This window comes from Hippoglossus stenolepis, chromosome 5 (genome assembly GCF_022539355.2).
Source record: "Hippoglossus stenolepis isolate QCI-W04-F060 chromosome 5, HSTE1.2, whole genome shotgun sequence".
NCBI lineage: Eukaryota > Metazoa > Chordata > Actinopteri > Pleuronectiformes > Pleuronectidae > Hippoglossus > Hippoglossus stenolepis.
Window position 1 is genome coordinate 15,073,823 of NC_061487.1, and position 25,869 is coordinate 15,099,691.

Consider the following 25,869-nt stretch of genomic DNA (forward strand, 5'->3'; position numbering starts at 1 on the left):
GCCCAGGAAGGTCTGGCTGGTGGGTGAGGAGGGGATGAATAGAAACAGGAGTCTGATTTGTCCAGATAACCTTGAACCCCAACGCTCAGCTTCCTGTGGCTGCACGGAGCTCAATCAGTCCCTCTTTATCATGTTGATCTGAACCGCTGTCCTGCGTAGCGGCCGGCGCAGCGCCGCAGACGCTCCGACCTGACTACTTTAGAGAATGTGTCGTCAGCCAAAATCATTTCCTGCCCTCTTTCCTGCCTGTTGTGACAAAGCCAATAACTTCCATGGAAATGTCATGAATGAATAAATGCAGAAAAAATAATAATTGCTTTCATAGGCAATCTAAGCGCTGCAGTGTGCGATCCCGATCTGATATCAACATTAAGCCAAAACAAAGCCTTTGACAAAAATCACAGTAATTGTGTCTCCGTTTCTAATCTGAATAATTAATTTCTAATGCTTGTGATGAGAGTCAACCGGAGGCACAGACATGATAAAGAAGAAAGGTCCTGACAGGGTTATGAGTCAGCAGAGATGTGAAATTCAAATAGGCAAGCCTAAGCAGTTTGGAGCTGATGGTGATTTGAGTAGACTCACTGGTCAGCCCTACAGTACAGTACGAGAGCCCAGGGCTGAAAGATGGTGGAGTTACTTCATGGGCACAGGTGCTTTATCAGCAGACCACATGTGAGGGATGAAGCAGTAATAACCGTGAGCTTCATCAAATCACACGCTGTACTCTTTTTAAGTTACCGTAAATCATGAAATGTCTCCGCACAAGCTGAGACTTCCATTCCTCTTCTTTCTAAATAGACCAAACACCTCTTTATGATTAGCTACATCTGAGCGATGAGTGGGTGGAATAGATGTTCCGAGTACATCATGACGGCCACACTCGTGCTATTAACGATATTAAAGTGGAGGTCTATCATTGGCAGGGGAAAGATGGAGCAGCGGGAGCAGGAGTCTCACTGTTTCCTGTCACAGTCTCTGCTGTGTGCATACACTCTGCCTGCACACTGCCATCTTTCACTCAGCCAGCCACTTGCCTCCTCGCCCACTGCGCCCACCAGGCCCGGGCAGCACACGCCACTGCCAAACATCCATTTACTCCCTGCAGGACTCCTGCGCATCTGAAGTGGGGCTGTCATTGAGACCTGTTTAGATTTTACTGCAATAAAAGCCGTGCATGCAGGTTAATGTGTGCTGTTTGGTCAACTACACAAAATGCACATTATTAAATGCTTTGTTTAAAATCACAATCAGCAGGTAATTGTATCCCATGTAGACTGTACCTGCTACTATACCAGGACTCAGCTAGTGAAAGCTGAAAAACACACACAATTACCACAATACACAGTCCGGGTACATCTGAAAGTCTTTGTGTACCTACGTGTTCATAAGATAAAGCTGTGGGAGCAGCAAACATGCAAACATCACAGCCTGATGACCAGAGATATGTTCTCTCAACAAAGAATCCCACCTCCAACATCTTAGCCTGGAGGCAGGTTTAATGCTAACCTGCAAATGCTGCCTTTGTCTTTGAAGTGGAGCGATGGATGCGGCAGAACAGATGGAGATGTTGGATGCTTTCAGGAATTATTAATGGCACGCTATGATCCCAAATGACCTTCAGCAAATAGTCTCCCAGCACTGGAGTACACAGGCAGCCCTGCACATCCATATTGTATTTAGACAACACACCTGGGTCAATTGAGAAACACAGAGCCATCATTACTGTACTTGGAGCTCACATCCAGTCGCGAGGGTTTGCTTCCTTTTTCGTTCAGAGGCAATGCAGAGGCATCCAATCACATTAAACACAATAGCATGTTTCAGGAATAGATTTGAGATTTATGCAGCCCAATTTGTTTCTCCCACAATGAGAGGCACACACTGGAATTAATCTGCAGCAAGCCTCTCCTGTAGTTTTAAAAATAAACCCTTCTTCATTGGAGGCTTTTGTGGTTGCTCAAGGGATATACTATTGTGACATCAAATCTATCTTATAAACATACATCGGTAATAGCCATAAAATATCTGTTGCCTATGGATAACATTCAGGATACAATGCAAAGTGAACAATCTCTGGATTGCCTCAGAGAAACTGAGCTGCTGAAATACACCACCCCTGCTTTTCTCTTTCATGTGGTAGAACCGACGTGAAAAACGCACCGACACTTGTTTATGTTTACACACACGTATATGTCGGAGAATTAAAGGTTCACAGCGCTTACGTCTTTAGAAATTCTGGACCAACAGAAAGACACAGACATGGATCTTATTTCCGACTGATATGTAGTTTACATTAACATTTAATTTTAAGTTTGGGTTTTAAGTTCCCTACTTCTTCAAAAATAATAATAAAAAAATGTAATTATCTGACAGGAGCTACTGTCTTGTGCTGCACATGTTTTCAGTTTGTGCTTGCAGATGAAAACAGTTCTCCTTATGACTCCTTGCAACATTATTTTACATTCCTTTAATCAAAGTCTGTCTACATTTGATTGCTGTAAGAATTGTTATGCACAAACATGAATCATAGAAATCCCCCCCCAAAAAAAATCTTACTGCAGGGCTACTATGGGTCTTAATACAGAGGGAGCATTGTTAGGTTAATTCAATATTCAAACAAAAAAAATGCTTGTGTTTAGCAATTTTTGCTTAAAAATTCTATGATACTTTATGGAAATATTTCCCAGAACTCTGCATGTGTTGTTATTTAATAAACGTCTTAAGGACAGTGTTCAGATGCACGAGATAAATCCACAGCGACCTAAATATTTCATAAATTAAAATCCAGGCATTTCTGAATATTTAACCTATGGAAATAAAAAATAAGGGAACATTGTGTTTTCATTCTTTTCACAGTGTTGTTTATATCTGGTGTAAATTTCCTTGATCGACGAGGTAATGTGAACACAAACATACTTCATAATGGGTTACGGTCGTGAAGTGATTACGTCAGCTATAGCATTACCAGATGTTGTTTTCATCTTTGTTGACTGCACAATGTCTCAAAGCTGTTCAGTTTTGTTTTGGTGAAGCTCTTGCACACGTTTCACAGTGCACTTAATATCTGTCATTAAAACCTTCTGCTTACAAATATGCACCAACTTTACCATACAAAGCTGTCCCTCCCACACTTCTTCTCCTGATCTCCTTGAACACATTTGAATAAAGGACAGAGACGTATGCTTTTTCCTCTTTCATGAAGTCGTGCCTGGAAACATAAAATCATTAAGCACAGACATCTGAGCAAGAAGGCAATGAGACTATAGAATCAGGCCTTCTGTATTTTTTTTTTATGTAATTACCTCGGCCAACACTGAACTGTAAACTCTAAAACTAACTCAAGCTGCAGTGCTTCAACACAGGCAGCAAAGTGAATGTTTTACACCTGCATGGGTTTAATTAGGGTTATGAGGTACCCCATATTTAGGGGGAATTGTTGGCTATTAGGATGATTCAGGCAACAATCCCCTGCAATGTTTGTACAGAATATGCAAGGTCGGCAGGCTTCAGTTTCTAGAGAATAAATAAAGTGGTGGTGCTCTCATAAGACATTGCATGTCTTCAAAGAGATACATCTAAGGGAGAATTGATCAGACACTTTTTCTCACACTCGGTAAGAGCAGAAAGGAATAAATTATTTGAACGGTGTCTATCTTCTTATATACCACAGCGTCTGATTAATTACCTTAGGACTCGCTAATGAGATTGTGTAAATGAACACAATGTTAATCTACTACGTACACAATGTTTACTCAAGTTTGCTGAGGCCCAAGAAAAAAACAAAATCCCTTATGTATAAATTATAATAATCCCACATCAAGAGAAAAAAAAAAAAATCCATGCTGAGATCAAAGAAGCAAGGCCCCAATGTAATCATGTGTCAAAAGATCAAAAAACAACTTCCTTACCCACTCAGACGGGCAAGGTATGTCAAAGATACAGGAGTTTGACTCTGATCATCCTCAGTTTGAGGAGATTGTGCTTCACCTATCCCCCATCCTGCCTCGTTTCCCCTTACCTTTAGTACATCTACAGTGACAGCTAATGTGACGCACAACTGTGAGGTTGAAGCATGATAAGAATAAATTTGCCTGTTGTTTATGAAACAAAGACATTTTTAATGCAAATTAAATTTAAGCATGCGGTTCCACGGGTTTATATTTTCAATTTATTCCCAAAAGATATGAACAATTCTTGAACATTAATTTGCTGTGAGATGTGAGTAGAAATATTTGTACACATTTGTAAAATCAAATCATTTATTTTTGTATAAAAATGATGACGATTTCCTGCCACAGAGATACAGATCACATGCCTTCTCAAACCTCACACACACGTACAGAGTTCGACAGCGTCTGGGAGGAGCTTCCCACTCGTCACTTCTCAGACACTGTGGTTAGACACGGGGCATGTTGGCTGTCTTTCATCGCAGCAGTGTTACAGGTTAAAGCATTTCATTTACACAAGGAAGCAGAGCTATGGGACTAATGGTGTCACATCTGGAACTCCATTCGTTTTACTGCAGATCTAGGCATGCTAACGTTAGCATTTAATTAGCCACGTATGAGTAAATGACAGTTGTACTTATCTGGTATATTCGACGACGTATAGGTCTTTGAGCCTGTGTATTCAGACAGAAGTGTTGGTAATATTTTTGGTCTTAATTGAACATCAGTAAATTAATTACTTTTTCACTGGGTTACAACAAAGCATTTAAGCATTTAAGCAATAAGCTGTTAAACTGTGGGTGATGCGTTTGACAGTGGGACGTCATTAGCAGTGGGCTGTGCGGCTTTGATAGTAACTGAGAATGCTCTGTTTGGGCAGATTCCTCCGCTGTTGCCCCAAGTCACACATTAAAGGCATTAAAACAGCCATCAGCACAGTAGGAACACGACTGTCTTCCTCTCCCCTGCAACTATTGACAAAAACAAAACTTTGAGACGACAGCTGCTGATTTGTAACTAAGCGACAGATCCCTGCAAGCAAAGAAAGCAGCTGTGCCAGTCCTTTTTTGCTAGAAAACTCTATTTGTTTCCCCATGACAGGAATCCACTGAATGGCACGTAAACACTTAAAGTTTATATGGGGATACATTTTTCAAGGAGCTATTTCTTTCAATTTATGTGATGCTTTTGTCCCATGTGTTGGACTGTAGGAAAATGAAAATGAGCAAAGAGAGCTGTTTTTTTTTTACATCAGGGATGAGGATACAAATTAGGCTCCTGTAAGAGGCAGATCATAAGAACACCCTGAGACTTTGAGCGAGGGTCTTTGCTGACGCCGCTGTTGTTGAGGCTGGACTAGGCTGAGCTGAGCAGCCAGGTTGACAAGGACCTGTGCTCAGCACTAGGGAAGCTCTCATCCAGAAACAAGAAGCCCAGGGGAACAAAGACAACAATATGCCAAAAAAAACACTTGAAAACAACAAAACAACCCGAAAAGCCTCCAAAAGAGTCAGCGGTGGGTGATTGCCAGCTGCACTCCAGATTACCAGGCTCTCTGAGAGTCTTTCAGCAATTGCTGAGAGCTGTAGCATCATCTCCAGCTCCTTAATCAGTTCAGCTGGGGAGGGATGGATTCTGACATGCAAAAGGCTCAGCACGATGGGGAATAAACTCATAATCAGCAATCATATATTCCACATTGCTGGAGGGGGCGGGGAGCTCATCTCAGATGGGTCAAGGATCTCTCCACAGTCAGTTAACCCCTCTGCTCCAGCTGGGAAACATCCACACACTCATTGTTTAGGACACCCATTGTTCAGTTGGCTCCGATGCCTGTCTCGCTAAATTAGGATGTCGAGATTGACACATACGAGGGCGTTTTTTTTCTTCTGTCTTGTATATCAACTGTGCAAATACAGTTTAACTCTGAACACATATATACGATGAGTTCATAAATGGGGTTGGTTTTCATTAGCATGTCCCTGAATAAGCCATGTGCTGCGCCTTTAAACAAAGTTCACTGCCTTGCACATTCTCCCTCCTTTCATCTTTGTAATTAGCTCTGAAGCAGCATTTCTTTTATTTCAAATGAATGCATGTGCATAAAAATCAATCTTAAGCAGACTGTTCTGGCAAGGCTGTTTTTCTTTGTTATTTATGATGATACAATTGCTTTCATGCATCTTAGTTGGATTGAGGAGCGCCCGACGCTGCTAACCTTGAGAGTGAGTTCTCACTCCGGTCTGCGCAGGATCCTCTGGGAGATTCATGCCTGCTTCGTTGCGATCTGCTCTGCGGTGGTGAAATGCATCATCGGCACTGACGGTAAAGTTAGGAGACTGTAACAACTTCAAAACTCTGGAAAGCTCATGTCTTACTTGAAGAGCACCCCCTAGTGCTCAGGAGGATTTGCAATCCATTGTTTGTTCATCAGCGAAGACGACAGATCAGATGAGTGTAAATGATGCCATCCTACAAGTAGAACCCCTAATGGCCTCTGCTGGGACATGTAATCAAACGCCTCACACACTTCTCTCCCTTTTGTAATCAAGCGGCAGAGTGCATGTTGTGACGACCTTTGTTATAACGCTGCCTGTTCCCTCATCTCATCAAAATTCCATGCACCTCTCATTTTTCATCCTTTGTTCCCCGCCAGGGTCCCTGGATGCCGCAGTCGCTCTCCATGGAGCTGAGGGGAGTGTGACTTAGCATGTTGTGACCTTTGACCCTTTCTTCATTCCCTGACTCTACAGCATATTTTTGCTGAAATTCTGGCAATGCCATCGCTATTTACAGTCTTTTGTCTCGCTACGAATTCCACAGACTTCGATGTGTGCAACCTAGGAAATCGACTATGTTGGGTAGTACTGTAGCATAATTGCTGAGAAATCCATACAAGCGACAGCTCTTATCAGCCGCTGTCACTGAGGGCTCCTTCTTCGTCAGCCCAGGTCACGTTAACACCAGAGAAGTACTCCCCTCTCATCTCACCTCTGCTGGACTGACACAGGAGAAGGGTAAAGGTGATAAACTACACAAACAATACTCCTCTTCTTGCCTGCTGCCAGTGTGCTTGCCTAGCAGAGAGATCTGATTACAACTGAGAAGAGAGCAGCTTGGTGTTTCATGGAAAAGCAGGTCAACTGGAGAGTGCTGTCAGAGCTCGGGAGTCACCGGCCTGACGGAGGAGGAGGAAAAGCTATCCGACATGGCGGGAAGAGACGGAGGTTTGTCTCCAGCTGTACAGTGATGGGCTTTATTTACCCTGCCATTAAGAACAGAAAGGAGAGGAGAAATGATGGAAGCGAGAGGACTCGAGCGTACGACTCGAGGGAGAGATGCATTAGTGTTGTCTGGTGTTCCTCCTCACCTTCTACCTCTTTTGGTTTTTTCCCCCGCACCGTCTCCCTATGGCTCGCACACAAGAGACGGAGCTGCCCCACTGCCAACACCTAACTCCTTATGTGTTTTTCTGTCCTCAGTGTTTGAGTCAGACAAAACGCAAAATCAATAATGCTTTTTCTCCCCCATTTCCTCTTTGATGCAACTTCAAAAAGCCAATGGACAGCCCTCCAGAGGCCCAAAGAGGAAAAAAAGCCATGGTACGAAACATGCTCAGAATGAAAGTACAGGAGGAGAAAAAACTTCACCCTTCACTCTCTTAAAAACATTGTTAACTTCTGGGCCCCAAGTGGCACAGCACACAGGGCAAAGCAGGGAATGTAAGGCCCCAAAAATGTTATTTGTTCTTATTAGTCATGTCTGTATTTGATTTTACTTAAAAAACTAGTCAATGCTAAGAGCATGCATGCTAGTATTTTAAATAAACACAAATAAATGCAAGATTGGTTTCTGAGAGCAATAGCCCATCCCTACTGTTTTTACATATTCTACAGTAGGAGCAGGAAGAAAGTGAAAATGTTATTTAACTTTGTGGACTGTGGTACATGATTATCTAAGGAGTGCTGACTGAGGAGGTATTCTATCAGCAGCTAAATGCTGCATGACAGGGAGACACTTCAAAGGGCCTATAAGTGACTCCAGCAATACTGAGTGAAAGTAATAGGAAATTACCCTTAAGTAAGAGGCATTTGACTAAGCCCGGCTAAGGTGTTTTACCTGACTGGAGAACTAGATTGAGAAACCGGACTGAACTCGTGTGCGTGTTTCAGAATGAACAAAAATGATCTCATTCAGCCGGATGGTTATCTTGAGCTGCTGCTGTTTGTTGTATCCCGCTGTCTAATTGGGCATGGGACAAGACAGCCATTTAACCTTGCCTGTGATTGGGCTAATCTGTCAAAACTACAAGGTGTGACTGACACGACAAGACAACTGACATGAGCTGTCTGGCAGCCTGGCAGTGGCCTGGATGGAGTTATAGATTAATATTTGTGCAGTGTAAAAACTACTTGGCCCCAAATAATGTGTTTGTTGGTAGAAGGGAAAATCTGTTCCACAGTTATCAATACTGTTAAGATATTGATTTGGTATCAATCTCCTCTAATTAAGTACTATTAAATGATACTGTTTTCATATGCATGACGCAAATTAAGATAATTATTTAAAATAATTAAATTTTTATGGTATTTTTATTTTTATCTATTTATTGATATAATAATTCATTCACTGGTGATTGATAATGATCATCCTTCATGTGAATCATCTCACTAGAATTACAAATAAAATATAATACAAACATTACTAATAATTTGTAATAAACAAAAACAAAAACTCTATCAGACTCAGCAATTGATCCTCTCCTCTCAACTTCTATGAAGCCAAATCAAAAATCCATGCTCTCGATGGGCAGTCAATATCTCATTAACCAGTCCCTCCACACACACAGCCAGGGAACCAGGATGTTCGTCTCAGTGTGCACAACGCAGACTGGCACACCTCACACACTTTAATAACATGTGGGGACGCCATTCCACTTCCTCAGCCAGCCAACAGGCAAGAGAGAGGGCTGAGGCACACATGCACTCTGCGAGTTTGTTTTGTCTTCCCTCTGCTCAGATATTATCTTTTCAATGTAAGTTCTCCCTCAGAGGAGGTGACCTTTTCCGTAAATGCAGATTTAGGCAATTTACAATTAGTTGTACTAAACTGTATTTGATTCTTGTTACTGTGTTATTGCAGTTGTTTCACTTTCATATAGAAATGATTTTAGACTAAAATATTCCTTCTTTGTAATTGTAATCTTTTATTTTAAATCCTGGCAGGTGACGTGTGCTATATTTGCCTTCACCTTAATCTGTGGCGATTTTTCCTTTGGCTCTTCTTGTCCTCAGTCCCTAACTGGATAATAGCCAATCTTGTTAACCTCTGCTTTAATGTGTGAGAGCCTGCAGCACTGGGTAGTGAGCACTTCAATCAGCCACTGATGAAAAGAGACAAAGAGTACCAAATCTACAGCAAATATTTACAGCCTTGTTAACATAGCCTTAAAGCGCCTATCACAAGATATTTAGCTTTACCTTCTCTGCGGCCCCAGAACATTTTTTACAGTCTAGTACACACTCGTGTTGAATCACATATTTATGTGCAGTCTGCACACACTGTAGTGGCTCACTGGGCTTTGCTTTCGACAATTTAAAAACCCTGCTGCTGTACCTTGCCACGATAATGCCTTTTTTTTTAGGGGTTAATTATATGTACAATGGGCGCGACGCACTTTTTACTTTTTTCTGTCGATCCACACATCAAACAACTTTCTTTAATTATGTAATTGGAATTTTCATCTTAATTGTGCTGAGTAGGCTGGCTAATTTGCATGGGGTAATGAGAGGGATGTTTCCATTACAGGTAATTAGGTGCTTGAGAGGCAGTGGTGTGGTAGAGAGGCTGAACCGAGAGAGAGAGGTGGTGGTGGTGGTAGAGTACAGTATGAAAAACAGTGGGGAAAAAAAAGATCACTGAGAAAAAAGGCACATGCAGAATAATCATGCAGACATATTAACATAATGAAGAAGTGCATGCCAAGGCAGCAAGAAGTCATTGTGCTGTTCATCCATTTCACTGACCTTTTTCAGGAAGAAATTACTACTTCTGTTTAAATTAGTTTCCAATTATAAAGCTTGTTCACATTCTAATTTAATTTCTGACATTGTCGCAGTAGCCGGATGACACCAGCAGCTCCTTTCAAACTGAAAGTAATAATAATAATGGAAAGACGGAGCTAAAAGGAAAGATGAAAACTGGCTACTTAACAGGTTAACAAACACATTAAAACCTAATGAATTAAATTAATTTAATATCTTAAAAAAATTGAGTTTTAAAAATGTTGTACACTATGACGATGAAGAAATATAAAAAATGTAGTACTTTGTATACACCACAAGGTATAAAACTACACAACATGAGACACTCAATTCGATCTAAAAATATGTGATTTCATCCAACTATGAATTGCATTTAAAGGACAATAGGTCAAAGGCCATTTCTCTTACGAGTCTCACTCAAAATAAGACAAAGTTCTGAACTCCCTCTTCTTCACAGAGGTCAGATTCATCACTTCATATAAATTCTTACACACTGTGATCGATAGGAAAATAAACATAACGCTATATGGCCATAGTAACCAGTCTCATACAAAGAGCAAAATACTCAACAGCATTTTGAAAGCAAAATAATTGTAAATTATGAATAGAAATTAGAGATACACTACTAATATTAAATCCAAAGATTATCATAGGATTACTTTTACAGACATTAAATATATTTGCTTAAACACGGACGTTTTTGTAACATCTACTGTTTTTATATGTTGAAAAGACACAACAGTGAATTTATTTTTGGACAGGTGGGAAGAGAGAAGCAGCAAGTATCAAGTCACATTATCATTACTGACATTTTCTATTTTAATACACAGAGACCTCGCTTCCTCTGCTACATCATGGAAATTGTATTTGACTGTATCACAGATGCATATGAGCACATATGTTTGGATATGATTGTTCACATTTCTTTATGTGGAAGAATGAGAGTGTATTCATGTGTGTGAACAACATGATTGTGTGTGTGTGCGTGTGTGTGCAAGCAAGCATGAGAGAAGTGGGTACTCTACTGTATGTCTGCCAGCACTTTCTGAATCTGTCTGCGTTGATGTGTGTGTGTGAGAGAGAGTTTGTGTGTGTGTGCGCATGTATGCCTGTATGATGGAGGGGGTGGAAGAGCTGGGATTAAGCATACTAGATCAACATCACAGCGACTGGGAGGACCCAGTGCTGCTCTCATGGCCACACATGTAAACCTGACTACCCGAAAAATAGGTCAGTGGAACACAACACACACTCACTCACACACACACACAGATATAAACACACATGCACCAGTATCAACTCCAAGAATCACAGTCTGCCAGTCGCGCCAGTGCCCTGTCGCCCGTCTGCGACCCACGTTCAACACTGCCACGCACATCTTCCCGCGGAACAGACACGTCCTCTGGACTGGAACAACAGGATTAAGAATGGGACAGAGAGGAATAGCGACAGGACCCCCAGCTACCCCCCTCAACCCCAGTCCCTTCGCATGCTACCTCACATCAACGCCAGAAAAATGTAAGAAAACTTCTGTTCTGAGGCTCGGGAGCAGTTACTGTCAGACACGTACCCTTACAAAGATTACACCAGCTACATAACAGTAGAAGTAAGAAAACACACTAAGGATAATACAATCAAAAGCAAAAATAGCTTTGCAGATTTGAATAAGTTGGATATTTCTAGCTCATTTCGTTTTTCAGAATTAAAAAAGAAATTCTGTCCATGCATGTACAGAAATATTAACAAAGCTTAATTCAGTTGCACACATTCAGGAGCGTTGTATTATTGTAGTTCTCTCCCTCTCTCTCCCTCCCTCGCTGTCACACTCATGCCTTGCAAATGAAATGCAAAGAGTTGGCAGGCTATGAATAGAGGAGCCATACTTCCCTACTTGTTACTCTGGGTAAAGGATCAGCATGCGTTTTTGCTCTTACCTTTCATAGCTGAAATCACAAAATACATCATTAAGCTTCGAGTCCATAAGAGAAAAACTATCACCAGCGCAAAGCCCTCCACTGCTGTCTCAGCAGCAGCTGGCCAGCACAGCTCTGTCTCTCAGCCTCCGAGCATGACCACACCAGAATCCATGTGACTGTGACATCAGTGTTCATGTCTGACTGCTCCCCACCCACCAGCCTTTGATTGGCACAGCGTGCAGCCAGTAGGGGCGCTGAGAGCTCAGGCAGGGAAGCTGGCCCTCTTCCCACTGATTGCAGTCAGAGCCTTGTATACCGGCTTGCTAGACACAGCACACTCTCACTATCTTCTCTGGCTTATCTCTTCAGTACGAGGATAAAGTCAGAACCAGTTCTAGCAGACACCGGTTTTTCCCAATCTTTCTCTGCCCCTTTATGCTTCCCTGTTTTTTTTTGCCTTTAAAATGGTGCAATGTCAAGGATAAGAAAAGAGTCAAAGAGGGGATAAAAGGCTGTAGACGGGGATGAAGGGGAAAAAGAGCTGAAGAAACAAAAGAAGGAGGAAGCAAAGGAAAAAGAGAGAGAGAGAAGCGTGGAGAGGATGGATAAGAGGGGAAGTGTAATTTTTCTGTGGCTCAAAGATGGAAGCGCTCCGCTCGTCTTCTCCTCACTGTCTGTAGATATGAGTGATCAGTGTGAGGCCAGATGTCTGCAAGCAGCGGTGGGCCCTGCTCAGAGAGAAGATGAGTGGAGTCTCAGCTTCTTCCCCTGACCCCTCAGAGGACCTGCTTTCCCTCCTCTCTCTCTCTCTCTCTCTCTCTCTCTCTCTCCCCGCACAACTCAGACGGCTCTCACACACTCTTTTTGACAGGTGAGGAAGGCAAGATAGTGACGGAAGGGTTTGGATGATCCCCTCCACCCCACAGCGACCTGGCGATGAGTTTCTTGCTATCATTTCTCCCTCTCTCCCTCCCGTGCCCCTCGCTTTGGCCCCCCGCTTTCCATTCGAGTCCCTATACCCCTCTCTCTCTCTCTCTCACTGTCTTTCACCTCCCCCTCTCCTCGCTCATCCTCTCTCATATGATAATCTGTTCCGACTCCTAACCAGCTGCCTCTCTCTGATACTATATTCTGGTTTTAGTGCAATCCAGCCCTGGCCAATAACCACGTTGCATTTGGCATTTCCATGAATAAGCTGGCCGCACATATCATCCCCATCTCAAGACAAATATCAAAAAGCTTCAGTCTCAGTCACTGCAATATTTGAAATTGAAAAATTAAAGGCGGAATAAATATTGAATTTTGAAATTCTGGAGGTTCATTTCACATTCTCCATGATATTAATAACACTACAGAAACATGGTATCTTTGCCAAAGAATGATGGCAAGAATTTGATATCAACAATGTAATTTGACAATTTATTTATCCCTATTTTACACACTAAATATCCATATTCATTTGATGTCTTCTATTGTTCATTGAATAAAGGTACATCTAACCACATATAAAATGGAAATGAGGACTCAGCAGCTTGCAACATAAATCTTCCCATGACAATGTTTCATTAGGACCTCTATGATCCATTAGAGTCACTAAACACATTAGCTCACGTTGTGTCAACACCGGTCTCTTACTGCACACCGTCTAATGAACAAAATATCATTCAGAGACTGATAGCATCAAATGAAGCGTGCCTGGGATACAAACCAGCCAGAGACAGAGCTCCAGTAAAACTATTCAAAACAATGTGATGTCAGAGACAGCATAGAAGTTCACCAGATGAGTCAGGGCCAAGTCCCACACAGGAACATGTTTAACTGCCACTATCTGTGGTCGTCTCTCAGGAACTGGCTGCAGCATCAGTCTGTCTAGAACGAGCAGACGCGTGAGACTCTGCAGCTTAACACTGAGCTATGGTTAAGAGGAAAAAACAACAACACATGAGATGATAGCCTGGGTTGAGTCGCTTGGTTGGTTATCCAAGAACATCTGAGAGGAGGAGGAGGATAACATCTGTATTACAGTCATCAGCAGAAAGTAAGGAGAAGCTAATGTTTTGTCTACGTACATTCAAAGTACGTGGTGCGGAGACGAGGTTCTGAGGGGGTTCCCAATAGGTTAGGTTATAGGTTAGAAAAAAATTATTCTAAAATGTCACATTAAAATCAAGATAACGGTAGCACACAGGAAACTCAGCTGGATTAATCATTTTTGGGTATAAATAAGTAGCTTTCCACTCAGATTTTCTGTGAACCAAACAAGGTTTTAGATCACAAAGGGTCTCATTGTCTACTCACTTGTTTTTTTATAACTTTAAAATTCCACAGTTAAGGGGAAACACAGACACACAAAATGGAGTAATACTACTTTCAACCAAAGACCTATGAAAGCTATTGGCAGTATGTTCCCTTGGGATGGTTTTTGTGTGTCTCTTAATGTTCAGTACTGTGACGAGCATAATTCCATTCACCTTCACTGTATTGAATCTGTATTACACCTATCCCAGTGATCAATATCTCAAAGCCTGGGCAAATAAAATCATAAACATTTGCATGGTTATATACCAACATATAGGTATGAATAAATATATCATTTTCTTTTGTAATTTGGGAAATAAACCAATGTGGATTGTGTTCAATTCTTTCAGCTCTACAACAAACATAGTTCCCCAACTGTATATAATTATGTTAAAACACTGAGGTCCCAGGCCTATACCTAAGGACAGATGTTACCATGACAGCTGCTTCGTTTAGTCTTGATCACACTCTTCCTTGACTGCTCCACATTAGCGGTGACAGTTTGCCAATATGCTGCTGATACTTGTTCATTAGAGCATTGATTAAGCCACAGAGGCACTGACGGTGAAATGTCTGTGGGTATTAAATGTGGTGAAGTGAAGCCATCGATAGAATCATTTCAGGCATTTCTATATGTTCCTGATTATAAAACAGAGATAGAGATAAAGTTTCGGTCAACGCACTACTGGTACAGAAAAAATACTACATTTCTGCATTGAGTCCATCCCAGTCAAGTGTCTCACACTTTAATTCAGGCAAATGTATTTACTGTAAACAAGCCCTGTGGAATTAAATTCAATTGAGATGAGGAGCAGAGCATCTACTGGTGCCCCTGGAGGAGAGGAGAGGACCAAAGCTGATAATGGCCTCATTAACAGTCTGTCAGTAGCCATTCCACGCACAGACTCACCACGCAGCTGATCCACATTAACTCTTGCAACTCTGGATTGGCCTCTGAGACCGAGGACATGCAGCCTGTGTGCCGTTGCACCTCGTGGCCTTTGACCCCACAAGATAAACACTTATAAACTTCCTCAATTTGCGCGTCCCGATCTTTTTGTGAGGCATCTCGGAGAGCTGAGGCTTATATTCCTGCCACAGAGCCACCTGGGTGTTTGGAGCTGCACCAGCCGCCCCAAGCAGTGGCAGAATTAACAAGCTCCAACAGGCACTCCATGAAAACAATACAGATCAATTTAATATAGATGCCAAGGAGTGGAGGGCATAATATTAGAACCATAACAGCACCGGCCCACACCACACAATCATAAACCAATTTAGGGCCATTCCAGGCAATTTCCTGGGGGCTTCCACTTGTGGGAAGACTTCAATAAATCACACAGACAACAAAGGGAATATCTATTTCAGTGAAAATAGAGGACACTATTGGGTTATGTCCAGAGGACTGTGGAGGGCTGCATTAAGAGACCAGTTTGAATAAGGACAGGGGGAGTTTAAAAACCACATGCCAATGCTGTGCCATGGTATAATGTTGTATTATGGTATAATGTGTAGCTACAGGAAACTGTTACCTCATTACGGCTAATGGATTTTCCACAGAGCAGCGCAGTGTGTCTAGTCTAGCGATGTTGCAGCTGTAAGCCAGTCTTGTACTTTTGCATCTTTACACTTACACGCTGATTAGATGACTCCATGTTTGTAACAATATTCACTGCCCTTCATCATCTATAGACACAGTAGCCCCACGGCCAGCTCAGCATTATTTTCACTTTTTCCATCTGTCACTCAATGCAAACGCACGCAAACACAATATTTATAGAACGGCAGGGTCAAAAGGAAGCGCTATGAAAGCATATCATTCCTACATAGGTGAAGTGCACAACTGTCAACTGTCATGCAATCAGAATCAACAACACAGTGCTTATAGTGAATGGTTGACAAGGCTATAGCCTCTTGTTTTACTGCCATGGATATTTATAGAGCTGCATTAAATCTTTTTTTTGAACAAAAAAATTGCCAAACCAATTCAATCAAATGTTTTCAAAGCACTGAGTCAACATAGCAGCGAAGTCAAGGATTGACCAACGCTCTCGTCATTGAACGCAGAAAATGACCCCTTTCAGGCATGAGTTATTACTTTGAGTCACTGCCTTTAACACGTGCTTTTTACTTTCCCTATATCATTTTAAATACAAGCAGACCCTGCTTGTATTTACATATTAAATCTTTTATTTCATTATTGCCCATCCTTGACAAGGAGTCCCAGAAGAGAAATAGTATCAGAATGGAGCCTTCCGAGTTCAATAAAGGATAAATACAAGAATAGATGCAGGAATAAGTGGTGGTGGCAAGAGGCTGTGCATAATATGATAAGCACAAATAAATAGCTGCTTTTATTCACGATTCTGTTTAGTAGCTGTTTAATTGTATGTGCTGTTTCTCAGTTATATTTGAATTAAGTGTAGATCCAGGCCATTTCTTTCTGTCTTTGTGCACTTCAGCAGCAACACAAGTGCTCACAACCTGCCCACTGCAAGTGGATGGACAACTGATGGATACACTTTTACAAAAATACAGAAAGTTACTCCACAAAGGTTATTTATTTGGTTTATCATATAAAAAAGGCAGCGGTAAAGAGAGATCACCAGCACCGCTTAAGTGCTATCATATAACTCACGGCACAAATTTTAAATAGATCAATAGAAATCATATTCAACAATGAATTGCGCTGCATCTCTTTTGTGTGAGGCTGCCCTTGGGGACAGAGAGGAAAGGGATAGGAGGATAGAGAGAGAAGGAGCAAGAGGGAACGAGGAGGGGAGATTATCGCAGGCATGGCAGCCTGTGTGAGAGGCTTAGCCTGGCTAGGCAGGGAGGTGGAACCCTGTGAATTCTAATGAACTGGCAAGACTCCCCCAAAACCAGCTCCATCTCCATGGCATGAGGGCGACAGGAGGGAAGGAGGTGGCGATTAGGGAAGCGCGGCTCCTCTCCGAGCAAACCAAACAGAGCAGGTCATTTTCCCTGTGATAATTATGGCTATAAGCAGGCATGAGGGATTGGTAATGGACCTTCTTATTCTTCATGACCTGCAAAGGCAACCACTGAGCCTGTCAAGGGGAAAAGCATGATGATGTGTTTTTTTCTGTGTGTAGGGTGACTCTGGTAAGAGTTGCAATGGAGGTTGAAAAGGGCAGCGGGGGAACTTGGCCTTTGAGGGAGAAGTTAACGAATGAACTTCATTATTGAGGAGCATACCAGGGAGACCCCCCGGAGTGTGTGATGTATTACCCAGCGTCAAACTTACACACTCCCCCAACATCACCAATATAGCCCCACATCAGCTCAGGGGGGAGGGGAGGTGTGTAAACTAAAATAGTTAACCTTCTGGTTTAAGGCTAGAAGACGGGAAGAAAACAGAGAAGCAAACTGTGATGTACAAGACTTGCCTGAGTAAAGTTCTTTTCAATGATAAAAAAAAAATCTATTATAAAACTTCTAAATAGCTGAAAGATTTTCTCGGCTGGCTTTTAGGCTGAACAATTTGGCCATTATTCTCTCTCCTGAAACACCAAAGTGAATAATGAGGCAGTGCCCTTCCCCGAGAATGCTCAGCGCAGGAGCCCTCAGAAGAAAACGGTTTTAGCTTAAACTAACATATATTTAATGTTCTCTCTGTGACTTCAGGTAATGCAGTCGGTCCAGTGAGGCAGTCCCGATCAACGCGAGGTAGATTACTCTCATTTATTAAAAAGCACCTCTGTTCAAGCATGAAAGTAACTTTTCCTAAGTTCTATGAGCTTTCATAAAAACAAGTGACCCTCAAGAGGGACTAATGTTTTCCTCAAGATTGAGGGAGATCTTCGGGCTATGCGCACCACTTAGCCTTCCCCCCCTCCAGTCTTCCAGCGGGCCTGGACGGAGTTTCTCTATGGTGAACAGGACGAAGGAGCTCTCTTACCGAGCGCACTCTCAACACTTTTACTCTTGACTTATGAGGATGCCACGGGTGCAGGGGAGTGATTCATCACTGGGTGTGCTCCTCTTGCACCCTCACACATTAGTAATGTGGTCCGCTGAGGAGGAGTCCTGTCATCAGTCTGTACCTGGACCCTCTGAACAAGGTAGGTCAACAGGAGGCAGCAGCGGCTGGCCCACTTTTAGTCTTTCACAACACCTTTAAGTTTCCTCCGGCTCTGCTTCAGCTGAACCTGATGGACACAAGAGCCGGCTGCTGAAGCTGCCCTTCCTCATTATTGTAACTCATCTACTCACTATATCTGTTGACTCAGTGAGGCTGGCCCTCCCCGTGCCCAGGTACAGCAGGCCAAATGAATTTTGGGGAGAAGGAAATAATATTTATTGAGAAATCTCCTTTCAAATTATTACAGAGTCTAAATAAAACAGTGGAAAAAAACAACAAATAACTCATAGTTTGGATGAAAAGTTCAGAGACTTTTTCTTATCCGACTGCAAGTGCCTGAGGGAATTTCATCACAAGAATCCCTTGTCTTCTGTTACATAGCTGCAGCAAAATACGTGGCAAACACATGATCTGTTCTTTCACAAAATACAGAGCCACTTTAAGTTAGCATAAGCCTTTGACCTTAACATCGCAGGTAATGCACGTTTAAATACCTACCTTAGTATTCATGTTTGTCATTTTACTTGTGAAGATTAGGAGTAAAAAGGCTATTTGAAACCAAAACACAGGATTAAGGGATAATGCTGCTCTGTGTCTTGTGAGTCGACCTTGATTCTGTAATCCACTACAATACTGGAGAACAGCATATTTCTCTCTCTCGTACATTCAACACTCTCACTGTAGAACAGCTCACGGTGATGTAATGGCAAAAAGCATAATGGCTGAACGCAGTAATCGGAATTAAGATGGAACTTCATTGTAATATCAGTGTAATGGAACTGAAAATAGTATTACGAGATTTGTACAATGCAAAAATAACACTGGTGGTACCTTTACATTCATTAGATATTAAAAAAAAATAGGAGACAGCATATAAATAGGAGCTGACAATGGTGTTACAGGTAAGAGAGAAATGGAGATGCTGGGGGGAAAAAAATAGCATAAGTGAATTGATTTGAATTACGCAGACCTGCACTTTAATGACCACGGTGAGAAATGAACTTGATCTTTAAAGTGAACCAACATATAGTCAGCCACAGCGTTATTAAGGAGTGTGCCACTTAATCAGAGAGGACGCCAATTTAGCAAGGGGCTAAGTATGCAGAAGGAAACCTCTGTGGCAGCGAACACATTAAATAGTGACCTGATCCACGTGCAGGTAGGTTATACACGCTTTCCTCTCTTCCCTCAATCTGCCTTATTTTCCTGACTCCATAACTCCTTTCCTGTTTTTTTTTTTTCTTCTCTTCCCTTCACCGTGCCGCAGACACAGTAGAATGAGGGGAAAAAAAGACCTGCCTTTGATGTCTGGGATCCTATAATGCTGAGCGGTAGAAATCCGCATGCCTGTTATCTGTGGAATCTTAATGATGATGGCTAACTTCACAATGGGTTAACCACATCTCTCTGTTCTCGCACTGCACACCCACAGAAACACAAATTAATAGCAACGGGGAAAAAACAGCTTCCCTCTAATAAAGCAGATTCAACAAAACGTGCACAATGCGATCAGCACAAATGTCAATGTATAATATCACCGAAAGCTTTTGTGAGCACTTCTGCTTTCTTCTCACAAGACGTAACTTTTCCCCCCCCCCCCCACTATAGCTTCTGCACAGAATGATATTATTTGTCAGACAAATATTATCCACAATTTCTTTCCTAATTCAGTTTCAATAAACAGTCGTTGCTCGGTATGAAAACTGTCAGCTTTGCTGCGTTTTTGTCCCAATATATATATCTTTTTTCTTTTTTTTTGATGCGATATGAGGATTATGATTGATCTTGAAACGGTACTCACAAGATATTTCAACACAGTAATATTATTGGGGACATCTTACTCCTGCATGGTTTATTCAACAACATTTGTCTGAATAATTCAGGAATTAAATTATATATGTTAATTTTGCCAGCCTTTATTCATGCGTGATATTGCATCAGAAGTTTTATATGCTAAAACATCCATAGTGGAATATGTCTGACATTTTTTTTTTGGACATTTTTTTGTGTGGGGGTGCTGTGCTTCAAATAAGCATAATTTTGAATAATTTTTCTCATCAGCGAGTATTGAAGATCATCAATACCAGACACACAGAAGTCAGTGTGATGAGCTCTGATCACGACAGGTCGGTCTGAGTGAACGGCTGCAGCTAAGAAACTTGGCACAAAGACATTTAATTACGACACCTATCTTAGAGCTTTTCCCATCAGCATCAGTCAGGATCATATCTGGAGGAGTTCTGTGACCTCCGCCTCTGTCGCCCCCAATGAATCAAACCTTTCATTACATGCTGACACTCTTGTCCTGCACAGAGTCTGTGTCGAACATGAGAAAGTGATGAGGCATCAGAAACCTGATGAGTGACGGATAACCTGCGCTTGTGCAAAGGCTGGCCGACAGCGTGCTGCAGCGAGCGAGGGGGTCCGTGCCCTCCCGGCCATGCCAACTGCTTCGCCTGGCAGATGCCACCATCTCAGCTCTCGCAGCCCTCGCTCCCTGGCCCCTCGCACCTGAGGCGGGAGACAGCCGGCAGAAGAGAAATCGCCCACAGCAGATGGGGCCACTTGCTTTGGCTGGCCCATCCAAGCATTGTGTCCTTGTCACATGTCACTTATTCTTGTTTTCTGGTCTGACAACACCTCAAGACAGGGCCTTTCAGTTTTGGGGTGCGACACAAAAGGGAAAGGGTGAGGAAAAGCTGACGAGGCCTCTCTGCTCTGGCTAAAATTCTTTGAAAGAGCCGGCACCAAGAGAAGAACCAGATTAAGAGCCAACAAAAGCAGAGCACCCCCAGCCTAACAAAAAGCTGTCGCAAAACCCTGCGGCCCCCCTCACTATTCCCTTCCTTATAAAACACAGTGGGCCCCCAGGAGGCAATAAAAAGAAGCGTCCTTACCCACAGAAACTTATGCAAAGAAAGTGCACTTTCAAAGGCCATTTGCAATTTTACAAAATGGCAGACATAATGCTTTTACTGAAAAATGAGGGCCTGCCATATTGTGTTGGAGAGGAAAAAATATGGCAGGGGAGGAAAAATGGAGAAAAATCATGCTGGCCTGGTTTACGACAAATAGATAGCTCTATTGATTTCCCTTTTACAGTGACTGTCCATCCCTCACTGTTGTGATTACACTGACCTATTTCAGAAAAAAAATAGCCGTCTATTATAGATTAAACCCAAATGTCCGAAAAGAAAATACTCTTTTTGTGGAACAAACAAATAGAGTAGGATGAAACATAACCTACAGTACAGAGGGGGGAAAAGATTGTGTCAATTAAAGTGTTCAATGTTGCTGCGGGAGGAGAGGAAACAAAACGTTCTAGCACCATGCTGAGAATCAAATAACTTTCCACAGAAAGAGCTGCTATTTTTATTGTTGCCCTGCTTTGTCAATATCAATTCTAACAAAAAGGCAGTGGCATTAAAATGATTGCAATTTTGCTTAACTAACGTTTAAACACAACAGTGGCAATTTTACAAGGTTGGAGTTGTGTTTTGTAAGAACAACAAGGTATAACAAGTTTGATAGAAATCTAATGTACCGTACGTGTTACTGTATTGTGTTCTTTCTCTAATACACAGCTCAGTGTTGTATGCTTTGTGCTGATGATTCCTCTGCGTCTGTGTGTATTGCTGCGTGCGCTCGTCCTGCTCCACTATGTCTGTGCTGCGCGTCTCACTAGACGATCTCTCTCAGCGTAGCTCAGGGGACTCTGGCTGGCTGATCTTCATTATCAGCCCTAGCTTAACAATGTACTGGATGCACTTCCCACATGAGTGCAACTAACAAATCCCCACAGAGCTGAATCAAGGCAACAATGTGATGAAATACCTTCAAACAACCACTGAGCATGCGAACACTGGGCTATGCAGAGACAACTCACACTGCCCCGGGCGATTCCACAGGAGTGCGCCTGTTGCCAAGCAAAATTAGACAGCAACTGGGACATATTATTCTCCTAAATTGGCAATGTACAGCACTATTAAGGACCATAAATCTCATGTTTGATTAACTGAAAATACCTCAACTCACAGAGCCAGTGCATTTGCATTCTACTACTCTGAGCAGGCTCTGCCGTGTCATTTAGAGGTAAAGCAGATGCTTCACGGGGGTAAATGCTGTCATTGTGCCATGTGAACACAGGCAGCATTGTTGGGATTAATAATGTTGTTAGCATATTTTCCCAAACACACACCAGACTACTTTCATCAGAGAATTTTCAAAAGCACAAAGCCATGAAATCTTTGAGTGAGTCTCAGTGACTGTTGTAATTTAAATGTAACTTTATACTCTTTGTGCAGAATAATCTAAATCATCTGCTTCCTTTGTTAAAAATGGGCCGTGCTCTTGCTATTGCAATATGAGTGCAGATCTCTGATGAGAGCAGCCCTGTGCACGCCGCTCGCAAATAAATGAAGCTGCAGAAGCGAGGCCATGTTTCTCAATCAGTGTGAGGAGTCTGTCACCACAATGGAGATAAATACTGTTAAGTGTGAAAAAAGTGGGACTCTCTACAGCGGATCTGTACGACTGAAGAGAGGAGGCATCGTCTGTCTCCTTACTTCCTTTCTCTGAGTTACATTTATACTACTGCCTCCCTCTGGCCACTCTACTCCCAATCTAGAGACACACACACTGCTACACATCGATGAAGGGGACTGGAGGAATAACAGCGTGTCAACACCTGTGAAATATAATGAAATCAAATACAATAATGTTAAATTGCTTGAATAATCATGAATAGTGCCTTTGTGACAGCGTTTCTCAGTTTTCTCACTTAATACAGTGATATTTAAGGATGTCGTTTTTTGATAAATTGGATTTTGCTGTAATATTATATGGTTTCTATTATTTGTAAATATTAGAATATTGTGGATTTATCTGGTATGTTTTGCTTTATATTTAAATAAAGCACACTGCAAAAAATAATGCAATATATAAGCCATTATTTTGTTGTGTCTCTTAGTCTGAACAGTCAGCAGAAACTCAGTATATTGTACATGTACAGCTACAAGAGAGTGGATTAGCTCTCGGTAATCAGGAGATCTGCTCTGTTTGGGGGAAGAGCATCCTGGTTACATGACCTGTGTGTGTTTGTGTGTGTGTGTGTGTTAGCTAGCTCTCTGCTATTTGAGCTGAGACAGAGCCCCAGACTGCTGATGGAAGATTAGAGGTGAGACGTCTAATCTCAGTGTAATCAGCCGCTGCATCTGATCCTCCACTCCACACCGTCTCTCTCAACAGGTCCAAACAGAAATTCATCTCACAGGAAATGCACCCCTGCCGAGGTAGGAGAAAGTGACGGCATATATCTTGTGTCCGCCATCAAAGAGATAAAATAAATAGAATTCAAACTCTTGATGTTACCTCATTTTGACAGAGGCAGTTTTACAAATAAATCATACGCTGCGGAAAGTCCATACAGCACATGTAAAACTGTCAGGGAGATGTACAGGAAAACCACAGCTCACTTCTTGCTGAGAATTACAGCCGTGTGGTAAGAAAACAAAACAATGAGGGGCCACCCCTTGTTGAGAATGAAGAAAGACGGGTTTGACTGACTGATCATAATTTACAACAGCAGCACCCTCTCTTCCCTCTGAGATCATTGGCACAATGAAAAAAGTATCTGTTTTCATCTAGAACACTTCACCTTCTGATAGCGCAATGATGAGTCCAGTTGAGTGGATGAAAGAAAGGTGGAGGAGAGGGAGAGGAGAGGAGAGGAGAGGAGAGGAGAGTGCCAGTGAACAGCTGCCCCTGTAATTTATATTGATGAGGGGACTGGCATGGCGGGGAGCTTCCAGCAGTTTGATCACTCAAGCAGAGTGGGGAGTTAGTCAGAGACACGGCCCATCCCTGTGGTCTGGGTTGGACTGGGAAGACCTCCTAAACACACACACACTTACACACACACACACACACAAACAAGACTGCCAAGCTCACATTACGAGCTGCAGTGTGGACTGGCGTATTGGGCAAGCCAATGTTTTCCCTCCAAGAACAGAAATTGATCTTCAGTCTGACTCGAACCATGTAGGGCAGAGCGATCTCCCTCATTATTACTCCAGCAGCCATATAATCACAAGGCTCTTCTGAAGAAGACCTTCCCACCACATTCTCAATGACCATTAACTGGCCCTTGAACTACTTCTTGTGCACACAGCTCTGACAAGATTCTACAGCCGCTTCCTGTCTGTGAGGCACAGCAATCAAGTACTTGTTAAGGGGCTTTACTTTGATTTCCTCACATGGACACGATTTGAATATTTCTCACTGAAATGAGACAGCGTAGTCCAGTCTCTGCCCAGGGCTTTGAACCCAAGACTCCTAAATCATGCTCTTTGATTTGAGCCCCCTTCCGGTGTAGAGGTGCTTAGCGCCACACTAATTAAGTTAGCGGGGCGCTGGATGATGGGTCAAAGCATTTCTGTTCTACCTTGAAGACATCCTGACACTAACAAGAACCTTCCCACACACACGCGCGTATCAAAAAAAAAAAAGAAGAAATACCATACGCCCTCCAGACAAGCAAATAGCTTAACACACAATCATGCTGCTGTTTTGACGAGGCTGTTTGAGCAAGGTAGAGCTGTCTAGCAGGGGAAGATCATATCCTTTGCCCTGCTGTCTGATGTAAGAAAGAGCCGGGGTGTTTTACAGGGCAAGATGCTGCCTCTAAAACACTCTGACCGCTCTCACAGAAAAGCCCTCTGGCCTTCCCTCTCCACGAGTTTCATCAGAGTGATCAGAGCAAAAGGATAGCCTTCAGGGCTGGTTTCTTCCATTCACACAGTGGGATACTAACACACTCACACACACAGACACACAGCAGTCCACTACACAAAAGTGTTTTTACATGCCTCTTCGATTACACTTCCCATGTGTCAAGATGCAGTAGAGATCTCTTGTAAATCATTGATTTCTACAGGTTTGACATGTCATCAATTCTTCATGTGCAGACGGCAATTCAAATGGGCAGAGATGGTTAGACAGGGCAGAGCCTGTGAACCGTTGTAGTGCACAAAAAACCTTTGCATCTCACATGTGAGGCGTGTCACATTCAGTGTCTGCATCTTTCAATTTCAGCGATATAATCTGTACATGAAGAATACAAGCTCTGGTAGTTAATGCAGCCTCAGAGGTTACAAACCACCACACAACACCACATCCGTGTTGTTCAGCTGCATGGCCTTGCACAAAACAAAGAGGAGCTTCAGCACACTGTCTGCTTCAACTGTGCGTGATTATCAAACAGTCATAAGACTGCATAGCATTTTAATTTCCTCTCTGGGGTTATCATCATACTCTCTCCAGGATGTAGATGGAGAAATACAAAATGGTGAAAGTGGATGGGACAGATCTAAATGAAGGTACCGGTTTATTACAGCAGTAAGGAAATAATATGTTTATAGGCAGTGATGAAAAAAAGAGTCAACATAAATGCAAAGCACTATCACGTCAACTCTATATGAAGAATAGTGAAGATGTTCTTTTAAATCTAGATTAAATTTAGGATTACCTTAGAAGTAAATTACATTTTTACAGACTTT

At 42.3% G+C, this 25,869-nt stretch overlaps 1 protein-coding gene across 2 annotated transcripts in view; it reads right to left on the reverse strand.

Moving 5' to 3' along the window:
- roraa (RAR-related orphan receptor A, paralog a) overlaps positions 1-25,869 on the reverse strand; it is a 181,838-nt gene that overhangs the window by 33,504 nt on the left and 122,465 nt on the right. The window contains exon 1 of one of the 2 annotated variants that reach the window (XM_035156671.2): positions 11,929-25,826. The exons of the other annotated variant lie outside the window; for it this stretch is intronic. Coding sequence (XP_035012562.1) covers positions 11,929-11,959 — 31 coding nt within the window. The 5' untranslated portion in view covers positions 11,960-25,826. Of the gene's footprint in view, positions 1-11,928; positions 25,827-25,869 lie in introns of those variants that run through there. 2 annotated transcript variants of the gene reach the window in all.